This window comes from Coturnix japonica, chromosome Z (genome assembly GCF_054131305.1).
Source record: "Coturnix japonica strain WE chromosome Z, WE-NBRP24, whole genome shotgun sequence".
Lineage (NCBI taxonomy): Eukaryota > Metazoa > Chordata > Aves > Galliformes > Phasianidae > Coturnix > Coturnix japonica.
In genome coordinates, this window is record NC_140702.1 from 62,429,474 (window position 1) to 62,448,598 (window position 19,125).

Consider the following 19,125-nt stretch of genomic DNA (forward strand, 5'->3'; position numbering starts at 1 on the left):
AACAATTTATTGCATGTTTGCATGCATGAACTCCCCTTTTATCCTACTTTCATTACAGTGTCAGAATAACACTACAAATTGCTTCTGGTGAAGAATGCCACTACATTCACTCTCCACCTAGATATTTGTCTGTTAAGGTTTTTGTGCCATTTTTTGAACCATTTGCCACTGACCACATCTGCTTGGCAGCTGGATTTTCCAAAACACTTCTTTCTGTGTGGATGCAATGGCTGGCAGGCCTGCCATGTGTACAGATCAGCCCTACCCCTCAAACCCAATGAGGGTTCCCCTAGAGGGGGGAAGCCTAAAGCAGGTGGGCTGTAGGACCTTAGAATTTGTCAGGCATGTTGCCTAGTATCACTGCTAATGTGAATGCCTGTGTTCTCATTTGGCATTTCATACTTCGTAATGTTTGTGTACTCAATGGATCCCACAGTTTATACTGATATTGAACAGGCACAAGCAGAAGGAGAATAAAATAAATAATGTTTTTATTTTCTCTGGGGGATAAATGATCAGAAATACACTTTTTATTGTGTATTTTTGCAATCTGTTCAGTAAAGCAATTTGTAGTTGTATGCTAGAGAGCAAAGAGGGAAAGGTGGAGAGTGGGAGAAAAGAAAATAAGTAGCATTCCTTATGCAAATGTAAGAACATCTGGAATTTTCATAATGCAGAATTACAGTTTTGACTGACACATTTTCCTGTGCCCACATGGAATTTGTAAACAAATTCATCTTCAAGACACTCCAAGCAGAAAAGTAATAGACACTCATAAAATAAGCTTGGTCTTGCAAACAGAAAGAGATGAGGTAGTGAAATGCTGTGCTCCGACATCGTAGAGGAGTTAGGTGTGAAAGGCTCGATGCGAACAAACAGGTCCGTGAGCTCAGGTTTTGAGCTCATGCACCAAGCAGATTTCCCTCCAGCAGAGGCTTTTGTATAGGCACCCTCATAGGTTGAATGAATTCTGTTTCTTTTTCTTTCTTTTGTTTCCCAGCAGAGGGTGAATAACCTCCAGCAGGAAAACCAAACAGTGGCAACCGACAGCTCATAGTGATCTTATGCACTGTGGTCTGTGGGTTTTCAGTGAGCAGAACCTTGACATCTTGGAAGTGGAACATATCTTTCAGAGAAAGATGACCTTTGGCCAAGCTGGGGCAAACTGTTCATACTACAAACATGATGGGTGAAAAAATGCAGGGTCAGCAATGCAGTTATCAGCAATTATTAAATCCTATCTCTTTTGATAAACTGTTGTAGGGGGTTTTTTTTGTTTGTTTGTTTGTTTTTTCTTCCTTTGTGAAAGCGCTGAAGTTAAAATAGTCATTCTTTCAGGAATCATAGAATATCTTTTGACTAAATTCACAATTATTATTATTATTATTTTTAAATAAAGTAAACATAAACATGTTAAAAACAAAAACCAAACACATTTTGTTTGTCTGCAGACAACTTCTGCAGTATTTTGGCTATTTACAAGTTCCATTAAAGCGAACAAACCAACAGGAAAATAAACTAACCAACCAACCAAACTGACCCAAACAAACCAATTGGACTGACCAGCAGTTATATGTCTAGGAAAGGATACTGTTCATACAGCTGTGTTTCCAGGCTGCCACTAAATGTGGATGTCATTTCTAGACTTCACTCAACATGCAGCAAGGATCTGGGGCCCTTGGCATATTGGCAGGGCCCCATGGTGCTGGAGTCTGCTCCTTATGTCTTTACCTGTGGGTAATCCTAACTCCATCCTGCCTTTACAGTGTGGGCAAATAGGAGATGAGAGAACCTCTGCTTCCCTATGCACCATAATGTACTATTGCATCCCATCCCATCCCATTCCATCTCATCCCACTCCTGGCACCTGGCCCACACGCACTACCCAATTGCACCTTTTCCTTTGCATCAGCAGACGTTCTTGAGAACACCTGTTTTGTCTCAGGCCATGCACTTCCCAGCCCTGGTTCCTGCAGGTACCAGGTCCCAGCCCTCTGTTTTCTGGCTCCGTCTCGTGGTAAAATAAGGGAGAAGACGTGTGGGTGAAGAGGAAGGAGTGAAACTGGCTGCGTGTCTGGAAACCATAAAGAACGAGCTTAAGCATCAAGAAGATCAGCGAAGCCTTTGTTGTAGTCCTGCAATTAAGTGGTCCTATTTCATTTTGATTTGTTATTTTTGTAGGGGGCGATACCGCAGCCACGAGTCACTTGGAGCAAGAGGACTTCCCCTCATTTCACGGCGCAGTTCTCGCTCTGGGTGCGCGGAGCGGCTGAGCCCAGGTGCATTTTCTGTGGTGCTCCTCCTGTCAGGACGGTGATTTCACGGCTCACCACCCGCCTGTGCGCACAACACAGACGGTAACTCCGCAGGAAGCCCTTCTTCCGGCTGCTCCGCACTCAGCCGCTCCGCGGGGCGGCTGCGATCAGAACACAGCGCTGTGCTGCGCTGCCCCACGTCCCTCCCCGCGGCTCCGCAGTTGGCTGCGTGCTCCCCGCGGCCCCGACGTGCCCTCCTTGCGGCCCCAGGGCCACTCTGCGAACGCTGGCTGAACAGGCTGGCCTCGCGTTCGTGCTGACACGTTTGAAGAACGATTTGGATTCTCCCAGTATACTGTTTCAGTCATTCACTCCTTATGTGGACGTGAGTGGGCGAGTAGGATTGAGGCTAAATTTATATGTTAATTTTAATACTGAAGCCATCCTGTATTTGAAGAAGAAGATTAATTCTTCAATTTCATTTCTTACTTGATATTGCATATTGCCATTACTGGGAAATAAAATGATTTCTGAATGCGCACTTTCCAAACTTCAATTCTAGTGGGCATATAACCCTCAAGCATCATTCTTCTCCCTTCCCTATAACCAACTAACTTAATGCAGAATCTTAATGTTCCTGCACTCGTCTGGAACACACACTGGCAGATAACAAGCCTTCTTCCCCAAGCACATTTTGATAATGCAGTGTCTCAGCAGCTTTCTGCATGACTCAGCAGCTCCTGGTAGGATGCTGTGTGTACACTGGAAATCTCAGCTGAGATTTCCCTTAGAGAGACTAATTATATTGATCTCCACAGTAACACAGTACCAGAGGGCCGTAACCACAGCTGTGTGACAAACACATGGACACACAGTGTGAGTCCTGACATCACATGGAAGGTCAAACTTTTGCTGCAGGTACTGGGCAGTAGACCTTGTAGATGGTAAGTTTAGAGCATCGTATGTGTTGAAAGATTGGAAATGCAGAGGGAGACATACTTCTAGGAGAACTGCCATTGGAGACCAGGCTTCGTTAGAGTCTCAGCAGAACAGAAACATGTACAGAACCTTTGGGAATGCGGCTTGTTATTTCTGTATTCACTCTATGGAAAATGAAGATGAGACAGGGGCAACTCTCACAAGGGTACATCCCTGCTCTGCCCACTGATCTGAGGGAGATCTCGTAGCTCAGTTTGAGCGTCAGATGTCTCTTTGTCCATCTCCATGAGGTAAAAAAAAGCTGCTACAAGGAGTACATGGCTATTACCTGTAAATTCTCCAGTGCTCTGTAAGAACTGGACACCAATGCTGGGGCTGATTACCTTTAATATGTTCATTAATGATACTGACAGTGGGGTTGAGTGCACCCTTAGCAAGCTTGTGGATGGCACCAAGCTGTGGGGTGCAGTTGACACTCCAGAGGGACAGGATGCCATCCTGAGGGACCTAGACAGTGCTGAGCAATGGGCACAAGTAACATTATGAGATTCTATAAATCCAAGTACAAGATGTTGCACCTGAGCAGAGGCAAACCCAATACCAATACCACCTGTGGGATGAAAGGATTCAGTGCAGCCCTGTTGGAAGTAACCGCGGGAGACAAGTCTCATGCTATCATGGTCAACAAGCCTCGTTTATTAGGTGTTACAACATCTCATTTATACAATCAGTAATAAGTTCATGCATATTGCAAAAGTAAAGCTCAGGATTGGTGGGTTACACATTACTTCATCTGACCTTTGTGGTTAGTCTTGTGGATACTTTTTCTTTACAGCTATGTCTTCACCTTGCTACACATCTTGTTTTTCCCTCAGGCCGTCCTTGCCTCTAGCTACATATCCTGTCTTTAGCTACATACCCTGTCTTTTCACATCCTGATTTCTTCTCAGCTGCCTAGCCCGTGATCGGCCCTAGGATAGACCGTCTTTGTCTTCAGTCACGTTCATTCTTTTACAATTTCACTAATGGAATCTCTTCATGTCCTTTCTCACAAAGCCATTCTGCATAAACACTTTCCACACTTCCCCCGTTTTCTTTTAAACTGAAAAGGGGTTTGATTTACTGACCGATTAATCATATTTAACAATCAGTTCAGTTCATTTGTTCAATCAGTTCTCATGTAGTTTTATCCTGCTCCATAGCTGCTGCTCTGTGAACTTCTCATCTCGATCCATGGCTGCTGCTCCGTAGAATTCTTCTTGTATTACAACAATTTCAAGATACTGCCTATAGAGTAACAACACTACTTAAATTAATAACATAACATCAAGACCTCGATTAACAATACTCTAAAAGTGAAAAAAGAGACAAGTCAAATACAACTTAACAACATTACTGTTAAACCTGCTGTAAAGGACAAATGTGTTTGCTCTGCAACCTAAGTTTCTGCAACCTGAAAATACATCTGTGAGGGTCCCATTGTGTTAATCTGTAACTGATCAGGAAAAGTCTTCAATTTTCATATACTCTGATATATTGATTTTAATGACCACTAAAATTTGTGCAATAAATGCTTTTAAGATGCTCATAACCATGCTCTACCGACTGAGTTATCCGGGCTAATAATTGATTAATGATCGTGCAATGTTATGAAGTAGCATGTCAAATAGAACCAATTTTGGAGGACAAATGTACTAGAGTATCAGTAGGGGCATTAATACTTATTGACCCTTGAGAAACAGCAAGCTGTGTTGGTGGTGGATGAGACAGATAGTGCCAGCAGGGCATCCCCTGCTTCAAGGAGCACCTTTCCTCTCTCACCCATCACAGATTCTCTCCTGCATTCAGGGTCTGAAGGATTTCTTCCAGTTGTACACCACAGCCGCATGGCCAGTGCGTGATATAGAGCCCAAGTGGAACACCTGCTTGGAAAACAAAAGAAACTATCAAATTTAGTTCTATTAGCGTGCACTTTTGTCAAATGATGCATGGTTATATTTTCAGATCCCAATTAATTGGATGTAAAAGAGGTATCTGTTCTATGATACAGGGTCATCTCTTTGTCTGGGATTCCTTTCCAGGTTTTGTCTTTGCAAATTAAGAAAAGCTAATTAATAGGCTAATAATATCATAAGCAAACAGTACTAAAACATTAAAAGAGCTATTCCTGTAGATTCTAGCATTGATTAGATCAAATCCTGTTTAATACACATCTGATCTATTACTAAAATAGAAGAAGCACACAACATCCTAGCTAATGCCTTCAACTCTAAATCTTGAGACTGCATTGGTAAAACAGAAAATCACACACTATGTCAAACTATTAGTAATATTATCTATAACACAGCAAGTTACAAAGCAATACCACTAAGTAAGAAACACACAATTACAATTACTATAAAGACTGGATGCTATTTTCTGCCTTCAGATGAGACCAAACGTATCATGCTGGAACCCACGTAGGGCCAGTCCCTGTGGAAATAAGCGCATATTCACAACCCCAAGTTGTCAATGGTAGGGGACAGTCCCAAAGTCCTGTGGCCATATTCCAAACATTAACCATAGGCTGTTCCTTTAGCACTGGGGAAGCCTCAAAATGACGATCCACATAAGCTGTATCTCTATGAACACGATTCAAAAAATTCAGCACAAACAAAACAAGCAAAACCTTGCATAATATTTCTTGTAGTGTGTCTCCCATATTCCCCCTTTTTTGTTTAATAATAAGAATGGATTTCAATGTTTGATAAATGTGATCAGTGATAGCTTGTTCAGTGGGAGAATGAGCAATGGCTGTAGTATGTCTAACACACCCTTCTTGGAGGAAAGTTTGAGTGGCCTTAGAGGTATACGCAGGCCTATTATCTGTTTTTGTAGTATGTGGGATTCCCATAGCAGCATAAGCAGATAACCAGTGTTTACGGGTGTCATGACTGTGTTCACCTGTATGTGCTGTGGCAAATACGTAAGAAGAATGAATATCTATTGTTACATGTGCATATTTTAGACGGCCAAATTCAGGAATGTGAGTGACATTTGTCTGACACAGTTGAAGAGGTGCTGTGTCACAGGGATTTGTCCGAGTCTGAGGCAAAGAGCTATCAGTCAAATTATGTAGCTGATATTCAGTCATCAACACGGTGTATTGCATAGGAGAGAGGATCATTCTTAACACAGTTTTCCAATCATGAGGGGTCATAGCATAACTGTCACTGTTTGTAACCAAAAGATTGTATGGAAAGGCTGACTGAACTCCGAATGTTCTCACTGACTCCCTTAGCTCCTTCACTGCCTCGTAAGGCAGGGATTCCCAACGGGGGACCTGATTAGGAAAGGTTTGCAACGTGTCAGCATCAGCCCTTCATATTGTTTCTTTTCTGCACGGCTCTAAGACATCACAGGATGCTGTAGGGAAATTTGTCATTCCTGCTTCCTTCCAAGTATCATCAGGAGGAAATGCATCCGATTCGCTTTCTGGATCTTCTGGACCTGGGTCACAACGATCCCCTGGTTTCAGTCCATCCGTGTCTTTAACCACGTTACACGCGGGCTGCACAGACGCAGCCGCGCACGACGAGGGGGGGGGGGGGCGGCAGGCGGCCGCTGGCTGGGAACGGCTGCTTGTGTCGGAGCGCGGCCGCTGTTCTTTCTCGCGCTGCTTCTCACGTTTCCCGACTCCCTCTAGCATACAGCAGCGTTGTGGGTGTTGGATTGACACTTGCTGCACCAAATCCCAGTGGCTTGGCACTCGTGACGGATGTGGCCAGTTTTTTCACAACGGAAACATTTCATGCGGGAGCTGTTCTGCGAGCGTGGGCTTGTAGCGACTGCAGCTTGGAGGGGTGCAAGGGCTGCTAAAACCTGAGTATGCGAGGATCTAGATTGCTCCTGAAATGCCTTTGCCTGCTCTTGCAACCCGTCACTAATTTTCTGTAAAGCTCTCCTAAGAATGCCTGGGTTCCAGTTGGAACCGAAGCAGCCTTTTCTAGCAACTCGGGGATTGACCAATCTCCGGGCAATGTATTAACCAGAGATCGGGTTGAGGAATTGCCATTTTGGAGCACACATTGTTTAATCAATGCCCCTTGCATATATTCTGGAACACTAGCCTTCTTGATGGCATCCACAACCTTATTTATGAAATTACCTAGCGGCTCCTCACGCCCCTGTCTTATTCCCATGTAAATGGGCGTTCCCCCCGCAGCTTTTCTACTATCCATAGCTTTCCTGGCTAGATTCCTAGTTTCTCGCAAAACTTCAGGATCAGAAATCGCCTGAGCCTCTATTCGAGTCCATGCCCCAAGACCCAACAATTGTTCCATTGTTACACCTGCTAAGGGGTCTCCTGGTCCTCTCTGTACTGCTGCGGACGCCACAGCCTGCTGATGCCAATGAGCATTAAACAATATTAACTGATGAGGGGTAGAGATCAATTTCGTTATGCTTCTAATATCTGCTGGGAGAAGGATATGCGCACTAAAAAGATCATCTATCATTTGCCTGGCCGGTTCCCTAGTCACCCCATATGTCCCTACTGTAGCCCGCAACTGTGATAACATCTTCCAGTCCAGAGACTGAATCTCAGCCTGGACTCCTCCCTGCGGCAAGGGAGTGTAAACAACAGGGAATGCAAGATTCTCAGTTGCTGTCTGTACTAACTCATTATCGCCATCCTCCATCCCGTGCCTTGCCAGCATAGACCACAACTCGCGTCTTTCCCTTGCGACAGTCCCCGCAAGATCAGACCCAGCCCCAGAGATCGGACCCGACCCGCGCAGAATTGACGGCTCCGGAGCCACCGGGAGCTCAGAGCAGCCGGACGGCTGCGGCTGCGGCACAGGCGGTGCCGAGACATGGAGCGGCGCCGAGGCAGCTCCGGACGGCGGAGCTCCGGACGGCGGAGGGGGAGGGCTAGAGGAGACCTCCGTGGGCTCCGTTCCTAGGTCAGCCTGCATTTCGCGAGGGGGTGCAGAGGGCGCTGAGGCTGCAGCCGGCAAGGTAACGGAGGAAAAAACAGGGGGGTTCGGGACACTAGTGCCCCATGGCAGCCCATCATCTTGATTCTGTTTTTGCGCAGCTTGAGCTTCCCGAGCTGCCCTTTTTTCCGCCTGACTCATCAACAACTCGTTATGCACTGCTTTCCACAACTTACTTCTCTTTTTTGCTGGCTTATCATCGTCTAAAACTAACTGCCACAGTTTATCCCCATACCGCCGCCACTCCTCTAAGGTGTGCACTGAGTGGGGATTTGCAAAAAAGCCATATGAGACCGCGCGGCTCAATAAAGCAGGGAGATCCTTTACTAAGTCTATACCTTTAAACTGTCTCCGCCTAAGAAAAGCGGAAAATAAATCATATGCTGCTTGCCTGTCCATATTTACTCACGTCGGTTCCGTTGCAGCCCTCCAGGCTTCGGCAGCACGTATCTGCATAAACACTCTCCACACAGCCCTGCCAAAAAACACCTGGCAATGCGCCCCTTGTGTCATGGTTTTGTAATGCCGCTATCAATATTCCACATCATAACATCATGTGCAGTATGGATCATTGAAAGGTTCATACTCCAGTTCCGTGGAATAAGCCCTGATTTTTCCTGTTCGTTGTGGGAGAGTCAGACCAGATGGCCATCGAAGGTCCCTTCCAACTCTGAGGTTTCTGTGATTCTATAATTCTGTGAAAGCTTAGCACCTTAGAAGACAAACATTCAAACTATTATACAAGCCAAGTACTTGACCAGGAAATTAGAATTTGGAGCCTACTAAGTGAATTCTCCTCAATGAGAAATTCTGTTATTGTCTCCAGAGAGAACAGAGTTTTATTCCAGTCAGGCAGTTATCCCACTTGTTCCCTTCTCACAGGATTTCACTGTTTGGTTTTGTTTGTTTGTTTGTTTGTTTTTTAATGGTCAAATATTCTGTTATCAGAATACAATAAATTAGTATTTGCTACCGTCTAGTGGTAGCATTTATTTTATTGCCTCTACATGCTTTGTTCTGCAGTAACGTTCTTTTCTCCTCAGAAATTCCTAAGCTGATCTTGACTTTATGCTTCTTCGCAGTCGTAAAGGCAAGGAAGGAAAAGCCTGCGTACTTTCAGTGATGGAACTTTTTACATTCATGGTGATATTTTTCTCTTCCTTTCCAAATGTTTTTTTCTTTAAGAGAATTTTGTCTTCAGCTTTTTGCTGAAGGATTTTACTGACACCACTGCGACACTGGATGACGACATCCAAGGTACATTAGGAGCTAAACTTGTGCATTCTGCCACCACCATCAGTGAAGGAAGGGTGAATTTAATTAGCTAAGTGAAAAGAACACTTCAGTATTTGAAGAACGTGAAAGCAGCATTTTCTCAGTACAGCTGGACACATTTCCAAGACAAGAAAAATAAATAAATAAAGAGCTTCAACAAAAATAAAGAGCTTCAACAAACGAATAAATAAACAGTCCCATTTAAATCCAAGAAATTGCATGGATTTTATGTTGGGGTACTAAGTTGTTGTTGTAAGGATTTATGAGTGCATACAATTGTTCTGAGTAGATGGACTGTTCTAGAATAGCTGAGTTGGGCCTGTAGGTTAAGAGTTAGTGGGCAGGGGGTTTAGGTAGGTGTGTGTATAGGTTCTTTTGCGTGCATCGGGTTTTGCCTAGTGGGTGTACGCGTCTGCGTGGGATTTAGGATGTGATATAAGGAGTGTGATGCAACAATAAATTGAGAGAAGACATCATGGCGTCCATGTTTGTATCTCTCCCCCAGACAGTTGAGGTCCTGGGATAAGTCAGGTTAGTTGGCGGATACGTCAATTTTACTTATACAACAAAAATGAAACTATTCAAAAATATGATTCCCAGGGATGCTGCAGATGGATGCTGGTGTATGAAATCCTCACTTCTGTTATAGACCACGCGTGCTGTGCTGCTCCTCTGTTTAGCTCTGTAGGTACCGGGAGCAATTTATGTGTTTTGAAGAACTGTCCAACCTGATAACTCATCTTTGCCGCATTAAAAGATAGTTTTGTTGATGGCTGTTGAGTACACAAGCTGTGATAAGACAGTGCAAAAAGGCAGCAGAAAAAAAAAAAAAAAGAAAAAGAAAAAAGAAAAAGGAAAGCTATGAATGTTAAACGTGGAAGGCTGCATTGTGCCCAGGTACCAGTGTGCAGGAAACATGGCCTGCAGCACTCCTGGGAAAGGGTGATGGAAGATAAAGAAGGCTGTGTCATAACATACCTTTGATGAAGAGAAACCACTGGGAAAAACAGATGTGGCATCCCTGAAGTCATCACTCTTAAGCTTGTCTGAACCTTTTTTTCCTGCCCCTGCGTTGAGCACAGATACATGTTGGGCAGAGAAATGGCTTGAGAGCAGCCCTGAGGAGAGGGCTGTGGGGCTGTGGGTTGAGGTAAGATTCAATATGAGCTGGCAATGCGTGCTTGCAGCCCAGAAGGCCACCAGTAGCCTAGACTGCATGAAAAGAAGCGTGAGCAGGCTTTGAGCAAGCTGGTCTAGAGGGAGGTGTCCCCTCCAGCAGGAGGGCTCCCTGGGATCAGCCTTGGGAGCAGTGGGCATCCTGCAGACGGCACGGCTCTGGGAAGTCCCGCGCGTCCCTGCGCGCAGCGCGGCGCCGGCGGGGCTCCGCCGAACGGGGAAGGGGCGGCGCGACCCCGCGCCCTCCCAGGCACCCCCGCTGCGCCGCTCTCCCACCGCCCCCCGGGCCTCCGAGGGGCGAGCCGACCCGCCTCCGTCCCGCGGGGGCCGGCCGTCAGGGAGCCCGAGCCCGCGCCGCTGAGGCGGACGGAACCGCCTCTCTTCGCCCCGCCGTTGGCTCCGACCGGGAGCCTGTGTGAGGCCGCCGCTCCGCAGTGGAGCCGCGGCCGGGCGGGCGGCACCGGGCATCGCTATGGAGAGGAACCCCATCCCGGTGCTGACGGTCTGACGGTGCAGACGACGCCCTACGAGGACCAGCGGCCGACGGGCGGCGGGGGGCTGCGGCGCCCCACGGGGCTCTTGGAGAGCCAGCGCAACTACCTGCCCAACTTCGTGCAGAGCCTGCTCTCCTCCGTCGATCTCCGCGACCGCCAGGGCTGCACCATGGTGGTGGGCAGCGACGGCCGCTACTTGAGCAAGACGGCCATCGAGATCGTCGTCCAGATGGCCGCGGCCAACGGGGTAAGCTCTCCATGCACATGGCCAGAAAATGCCTGGAGATAAAGCAGCTGAGCCCTGTTCATGGTTCACATATATCAGCACCAATGTTCCTTTTAACCTTTAAGAGTTTTATTTAGAAAGGAGGTGCCTGTCTCAGAGTCGTATGTGACTTGATATTCTGAGATTCATGGAATCTCAGAACTGTGGGGGTTGGAATGGACAACTGGGGATCATCAAGTCCAATCCTGCTAAAGCAGGTTCACGACAATAGTTTTGTTCTAGGTTCTATCATTTCACTCAAGAATCTTGGTTGTATTTCAAATAAATTTTTGCATTGCTATGGAATTTGTGGGAAAACTTTGTCTTAGAGACTGTCATTGATCCGTATTACTAGCAGCAGGAGGAGTAAGAACATATCTCTGACACCAGTGTGGTAACAAGTGACTTAAGGTTGTAAGTCAGGTAATTGAATGACTGTAATGGCAGCTACGGGGAGGAGAGGTCAGAGGGTTGGACTACTACATACTGTATCGGATTAACAGATGATTTAGTTGCCTGGAAGTAGAATAAAATGTCAGGTAACAGAGGCATCTAAGTAAAGTGTACTGAAAGAACAGACCTACAGAACAGTGAGGATTGGTAAGTGCAGAAATAGTTTTTCATTTCTAGCTTTTTCATTGATAGTTGGCCATAAAAACAGTTCCTTACAACGTAGTAACTTAAGCAGTATGAATGAAAATCATACATTGTGTAAAATGATTTTGGCATAGTTTAAATGCAAATTAATTTGAGCATTTTTTAAACATGCTTAATCCAGTTGTTTTAATTATTGTCTAGCACTTGACAGAGGAGAAGCCAGAAGGCCTTGTCAACGAAGCATCTCGGTATGGATATCAAAACCACTTTTTTAATCATAGTCAGTGACTGCACTGTGCGGAAGATCATTCAAAATTGATTCTTTTTCTTTTCTAAGGTTTTCCCCTCCCTTGCTTTTAAACAAAGGTAGAAAACAAAAATTACTCTGTACTTCATTTGATCATTCTGCTTAGATATGAATTTTCTAATAAGTAGGTTGATCTGAAAATAATGCCTCCTCTTTTTTTCCATGGAAACTACAACAGATAGAGTACAAATAACAGGTTGAAAGAAGCTCAACTTTCAGCTACAAAAACAGTTTTCAGTATAGTCTCCTCACCATTAGCTATACATTTTTGCTAGCAGTGAAAAAGCCTTAGCACGCTGTGCTTGTAAACATTTCAGTGGCCATGGCTTGTCTTTCATGTCACTGGCTGCTGCTACTTTTGTCTACTGAAATGCACAAGCCACAAGTAACCTCAAGAAGCTAATACTGTAGTCATTCCATGATGTTTTAGTTGGCTGATGGTTTGGTTAATGTTTGCCTTCCTGTACTAACAATCTAGTAATTTTACAGTGCTATGAGAGACATAGGCTTCTGCCTTACAAAAAACTGCTTTATTTTTCAAGGTGTTCCTTTTTTCTTTTTCCAAATGCATAGGCAGGTTGCATTAGCTGATCTTGTAATCGTCAATAAAACGGATTTGGTTTCAAGGGAAGAATTGAATAAAGTCAGAACAACTGTCAGGTATGAAATTTCTGGTATAACCGTGACATTGTATGTGCTCAAATGTTATTAGAAATTAGATCTCATGATTGTTCCAACAGATCATGTAGTGAAAAAGAGCAGTGAGAAAGCAGTGAAAAAGAGTCTGCCCCTTTCTGGAGATGTTTCCAGTGCATTTCTGTGCTTCCACAGTCTTATCAGCTTGCCTAAGTAAGATTTGATGTTACCTGCTCAGAAGTGTAGAATTATAGAATAGAATCAAAGGATGCTCTTAAGATGGAAGGAACCTTCAAGGACCATTGACTCCAACCTCTGGCTCTACTCAGGACCACCCAAAATTCCAATTCTATGTCTGAGAGCTTTCTCCAAATGTTCCTTGAACTCTGGCTGCTTGGGGCTGTTCCATGTCTACCGCCCTCTGGTGAAGAACCTTTTCCTAATACCCAACCTGACCCTCTTCTGGTGCAACTCCACACCGTTTCCTTGGCTAAATTAGGCCTAAAAAATGCCTTATAATAGACCTTTGTCTTAAGTGCTCACATTCTTATACTATTGGGCAGCTGTTGCCATTTGTCTGAGTTAACTACGGGGGGCAATGTCTGCTAGTCCATACATGTTTATTAGCAAATATAAAGGGGTATGGAAGATATCTGAATAATTGTCATGGATGTAAAAGAACAAATGGGCTGAATCAAACCAGTGTTCAAAGGTGTGTTCCAGTTTTCTCAGTACCGTGACAGACAAAATGGAATATTGAGAAATACTTTGCAACGTTATTTGTGGTTCAGACTCTTGAGAATTCTTAACCTTGCAGTTTGTACTGGGAGAAGAAAAATGCTATGTTCAGTAGTAGTATTTTATTGTCAGAAGTTGTGAATTTTGACCTTGGTTCGGCTATAAAATGTCACAAAAGCAAACTTTTTCTTGATGCCTCTTGGACTGTAAAACATTTAGTAACAGTGTGAGAGATGTCGTTATGTTTCTTGTATTGCTCTACATTGTTAAATTGTTCAATCGATATATTACAGTTGCGTTTGCACCTCATTTTGCTTTTTTCTATTTGTTTTAGGTCAATAAATGGACTTGTCGAAACTTTGGAGACACAAAGGTTGAGGTATTAGATTAACCTGTATTCCAACAAGTACCAAATCCTGTCCACTGACATATACTGTTGGCTGTGCACATGCATACCTACCTGTACTGTGTTTTAATGTGTGCTTGTGTTCAAAGAGGTACAGAACGATTGTTCCCATCAGAGAATTAGATAACACTTAGGCATCCAATACAAATCACATCTGTCAGAAAACAGATTCTTGTGTGGTTTTTGTTTGTTTGTTTGTATGTTTGTTTTTTAGTATTAATTTATTTTTTAACTGTATTCACTAAAATTCTCTTTTTATGCTCCCATATTACTGTACAGCTGAAAGCTGCTTTACTCCATGGTAGATAGCACTGACTGCTGACATGTGAAAATAGGGCTAGCTTCTGGTGCTTTGCATTGGAATAAGAGATCAGGAAAAAAAAACAACAAACATGAACAATTATTTATATGTTTAAAAATGAGTAATCGAAGCTTCAGTACACATAATTCTTACATGCAGTGAAAATACAAAGCTTTCTTTCTCTCCCTATCTGTGCAGAGTTGATCTTTCCAATGTGCTGGACCTGCATGCTTTTGACAGTCTATCTGGAATCAGGTATGGCAATAATTTCACTTTTATTAAAAGTAATGCTCGTTGCATAGATAGACGCATGAAGTAGGTACATTTACATTTAGGCAGAGTCTGCATCTGAATTTCTGTTCCATGTTCTAGTTCAGACACTTGTTTACAATTCTCAGTAAGAGTAAGAAGTAATAGAAAGAGGATGTTTTTCCACTTGAGATACATGCAGCAAAAGATTGTAGGGTTTGTAAAATGAAATGAGAGCCAAAGCACCCACGATTGTTTGGCGTTTTCCCCCCGTTTCCCTTGTTGAGGCTTTAAGTTGTCCATTAGTACTACTACTACTAAATAAGATCTCAGTGCTTTTTTCTGGTTCTCTTAAAACTCAGAGGATTTAATTTTTTTCTTGCTTTACATTGTGATGAACTGGAGACCTTAGTTTTCACAGGAAACTCTGAGTTCCACAAAAACCTAAGCCTTGGAAATGTTGTTCAGCGTGTTCCTGGATCCGTTATGTCCTCTGGTTCTTTTATGACTAAGAGGCTGAGCTTTAAATTAGCAAACACTGCACAGTGTGCAGTGGGAATTAGCTTTGGGAATGAGTTAAGCAGAAAGCGTTGTATAGTATTTCACTTCATTTTATACTGCACATTTTACTCTTAGAAGCAATGGCTTTGTTCCTTTTTTACTTCCTAACATAGTTTCAAAAAGTGATGCCCAACAAATCATCCCACAGATGTCAGAAGTTGCTTTTTTGTTTTATAAAGATGTAAGAGTGTAAAATGTATATAGAAGTCCATGGCGACTTACTCTATGATGGTTAAAAGTTAGTAGGTCGTACTACTAGCCTTGTTGTGAAAATGGGTCTCCTAAGTCTTTCTTGTAAGAGACTGACAGCTGAGTTAGAACAAAGCGTTTCTAACCATAACAGACTCTCTTGGCCCAAGGACAGCTTTAATCCAACCAGAAATGACCATCCAATAGGTCACTCCTTGCTTTATCACTCATACGTCAGAATTTTTTTCCTAATCTAGAAAGGAAATCCGTAATGGTTCTGTACATTACTATAGTCAAATTAGATAATTGACAGTGGAATTCCAGCAGTTAAGCTGTGGCAGACTTCCTATCACAGATCATTTGAAAGATCAAACAAACAAAATAAAACATAAATATTCTGAGATTAAAGCTGAATTAACAGTTGAAAATTACTTTGATAACAGCACTTTAGTTTTGGTCTGCAGTACTGCAGAGTTTGTGTAGATCTTGTTTGAGATAATGACACTGCATCCATCCAGTGCAAATGCAACATCTTCTTGTTTACAGCTTGCAGAAAAAATTGGAGAGTATGAAGACAACAGATGCACATCTCGACAAGGTAATTACAACAAGCACTGCTTCAGTCTCGCTGTTAGAAGATAGTTCAGGATAACTGCAACCATGGCATACTAATCATCTTATTTTTTCAGAAGGTTTCAGGTAGAGAATAGTATGTTTAATATCTCTGGAATATTACACTGAATGCCATGTACTTTGATATAGATAGATAGTAAATGCATATACTGAGTTCTGCTTTCAAATATGGCTTAAGAGTCCTGTTGTTGGAAACAGTGTTCTTGTACATGGAGAGCATTACTACAACAGACAAGTAATACTATTCTTTTCAATATTTGCCTTTATTGAGCAATTGAGATTTGAGAATTGAGCCCTATACTTACACCTGATATTTATCCCGTAGGTCGAAATGATGTCAGTGTTTGTAGATATTGGGGAGTTGCTGTTCACAACTTTGCATTAATTAAGGTGTTAGAGAGACACATTCTGTGAGTGCTTCCCTTTGTTTTTACACAGAAAATCAACAGATCAACCTGTAACAGTGAATTAGGTTTTCCTATAAATGTGATATAAATCCTATAATCGCACGTGTGCTAGAAGGTTAGGAATGTGAAATGCTTTGTTTTTCCAGATATGTAACCCAGCTTTCATTTATGTCAGGGTAGAATCTTCTCTCTTGCTCTGTGCAATAAAACAATCCTTGCATATTACAGTTTAAATTGCATTTTTATCTTGGTGATTGTGTTTTATTTAGAGAGAAAATACAGTATTTTGTCTGTTTTGTGGTTTTGATTTTTAATAAATAATTGAAGGGGAAAGGGTCTGGCCTGTCACTCCTTTAGAGTATAAGCAGTTCTGTGCTAAATGCTGCTTTTAAGCATCTATCTTGTCTGTCTTGTGTGTCTTTCCATTTACAGGACATAGTGACAGTAACACTTGAAGTCCTAGGAAATATTAAGGAAGAAAACCTTAATCTCTTTATACAGGTAAATATTAATACATCGCAGTCAAGTGCGAAATCATTGTGTCCTTTTGTAGAAAATCATCTTACGCTGTTCTATTTGTGAAAACATTTTTCCTCTTTGTAGAATCTTCTGTGGGAAAAGAATGTGAAAGATAGGACTGGATGTACCATGGATGTCATAAGACTGAAGGTTAGCCTGCAACTTCCAACCTCTTTGTTTTGTGCTTTCCCTCTTTTTAAATGGAAAGAAACTGCAGTGTATTGTCAGCCACATACAGGTCAAAGAGCAGACAAAAGAGAGAACATCAGTTTGTCATTGATCCATGTAGAGACACTTGAATACCTGCTGGCCAATGAGACCACTCAAGGTAGCTGACAGAGAAGCAAACCACAGTACTACTTGCTGTGTAGTGAAAGGGGAGACTTGCAGTCCCAAACATGAGTGGGACAGGATTAATGATCAGGACATAAGTGAAAGGGGGTGATGTTGTTTTCCCCTCCTTTGCTCTGAAAGGTCTCATCCATTTCACCTAGATGGCTCCTTAGTTAGGGATGTAGTTACAGGTTTCTGTCCATGATTACAGTTGTTGGCATAATAAACAGAAGTTTAATTGAGTGTAACAATGCAGCACAATGCTAGTTATGGTCCACCTAAAATTTTTAGATTACATCAGACTGCAGTTTTAAAGATGTGATTTACACATAAGTGTATTCATCCCCGTGTACGATTCATTGCATAGTTCTGAGGTGAACGTTGGTGATGCTTGAGGATATACTTTCATTTTCCTTAAACCACAAAGCTAAGTAAATGATAAAAAAGTCGATTGTATGATTAGACAAGGTCTAAGGAAAACAATCAAATGTGCTGTGATTTGTTTCCTGAGAACATATGTGTGTCACAGGCAGCAAGGTAATTATTTCTACTTCACTGGAAGAAAGGTTTATTTCTTGACAAGTAGAACAACAGCAGCATAAAGCCGGCAGTGCTGATGCACTTCAAGCTGTCTGTTGTACTCATTAGCTGTACTGCTGATTAGAAGTATGCTTCTGTTGTACTGAGCTTTGGGATCCGAGTAATATTTACATTCTATTTTAGACAGTTTTCAAGTGATGAAAACTCTTTTAGTGCAACGTTTGGCATGTGAGTTAATGGACTTAGTTTTGAAAGTATTCCATTGTTAATTCCATTGCTAGTCATTTCACCACACAGATATTTGTTCTTTCTCTGCTATTCAGAGATTCTGTTTCAAGACAGTGTAAGTGTTAAGCATGAGAACTCAGTGGGAACAGACTCAGCATTTTTGCCTATTTTACATCATCTAGGACAGGTGATGAGGCTTTCATAGAGACATATATCATACATACAATCAAAGTGGCATGGTAGGAGATGACATTTAAATTTGCACAAATATTCCGGGTAACCGTCCAAATGAGAAGCTGAAGGCAGAGTATAGCAAAGTATAATTATTAATTGTAAGAATGGTTGTTACAAGAGATGACTCTGTTGCATTGTTATTTTGATCAACCTCTGCATATTTGTCAGAGGTTTTTCCCTGCTCTGTGTACTTGTAATATTGTCTTTTTTTTTTTTTTTTTCTCCATAAGTATTTTGTTTTTAAAGGTTTGTTTATATACTCTAACAGTTATTTTTCTGGTAAGGGACTCGTATCTATTCCAGGCAAATCTCATCAAGAGATAGTCCAAGGTGTCCATGAGCTGTATGATCTGGAAGAGACTGCAATAGAATGGAAAGAAGATGAAAAAAGAACCAATAGGTTCATTCCCAGGGTGAGAGAGTGAAGCAGACCTGTAGGAGGCCAGTGGCCAGGATTTTCCATTTACATGCCCTTAGTTCCCTCTCAGTCTGGTAGGGGTGACTGTGAGCACAATTTGGAAGCCTTTGCTTGCTTCATGCCGTATCTACTTGGGCTCATCACTGTGGGCTTGGGAAACCAGACAAGTACTTCCATTGGTTTCTGCAGACCATCTTTCACATTTGTGCATTCAGAAGCTCTGCTGTGTGAACACAGCCTCTGTCTGCATCAGCTTGCAGTGTCCCCTTCCCCAGCTGCTGATGTTTGTCAGGTCAGCACTGCACTTGCATGAGGGAGGTCAGCAGAGCAACATCCTTAGGTAAATGACTGCAAAGGATTTCAAGGAAATACATTGCCCCCTTTTGTGATTGGAGCCCTGGGGTATCTCCCTTTTTGTGTGTACCTCTGGTAAAAACGTGGTCCGTGGG

General features: G+C 42.8%; 2 protein-coding genes across 4 annotated transcripts; one reads left to right on the forward strand and one right to left on the reverse strand.

Annotated features, from left to right (window-relative positions):
* Window positions 1-3,494: 3,494 nt before the first annotated feature.
* On the reverse strand, window positions 3,495-11,103 carry LOC146754141 (uncharacterized). Of its 3 annotated transcripts, none has more exons than XM_085530147.1 (3): window positions 10,424-11,103; window positions 5,016-5,116; window positions 3,495-4,481 (listed from the first exon to the last, which is right to left on the reverse strand). In XM_085530147.1, exons 1-2 carry the CDS (start codon window positions 11,087-11,089, stop codon window positions 5,039-5,041), a joined length of 744 nt encoding a protein of 247 aa, XP_085386273.1. In that variant the 5' UTR covers window positions 11,090-11,103; the 3' UTR covers window positions 3,495-4,481; window positions 5,016-5,038. The 3 variants fall into 3 exon arrangements, 2 of the variants coding, with proteins under 2 accessions (XP_085386273.1, XP_085386275.1); XR_014939830.1 differs by lacking the exon at window positions 10,424-11,103 and adding an exon at window positions 8,580-8,911 and having other exon boundaries at window positions 3,498-4,481; XM_085530149.1 differs by lacking the exon at window positions 5,016-5,116.
* A 27-nt stretch (window positions 11,104-11,130) lies between these two features.
* On the forward strand, window positions 11,131-19,009 carry LOC146754142 (putative COBW domain-containing protein 7). The gene is made up of 8 exons (XM_085530150.1): window positions 11,131-11,362; window positions 12,179-12,225; window positions 12,858-12,944; window positions 13,993-14,037; window positions 14,564-14,620; window positions 15,911-15,962; window positions 16,837-16,905; window positions 17,008-19,009. Exons 1-8 carry the CDS (start codon window positions 11,285-11,287, stop codon window positions 17,257-17,259), a joined length of 687 nt encoding a protein of 228 aa, XP_085386276.1. The 5' UTR covers window positions 11,131-11,284; the 3' UTR covers window positions 17,260-19,009.
* The last annotated feature ends 116 nt before the right edge of the window (window positions 19,010-19,125 follow it).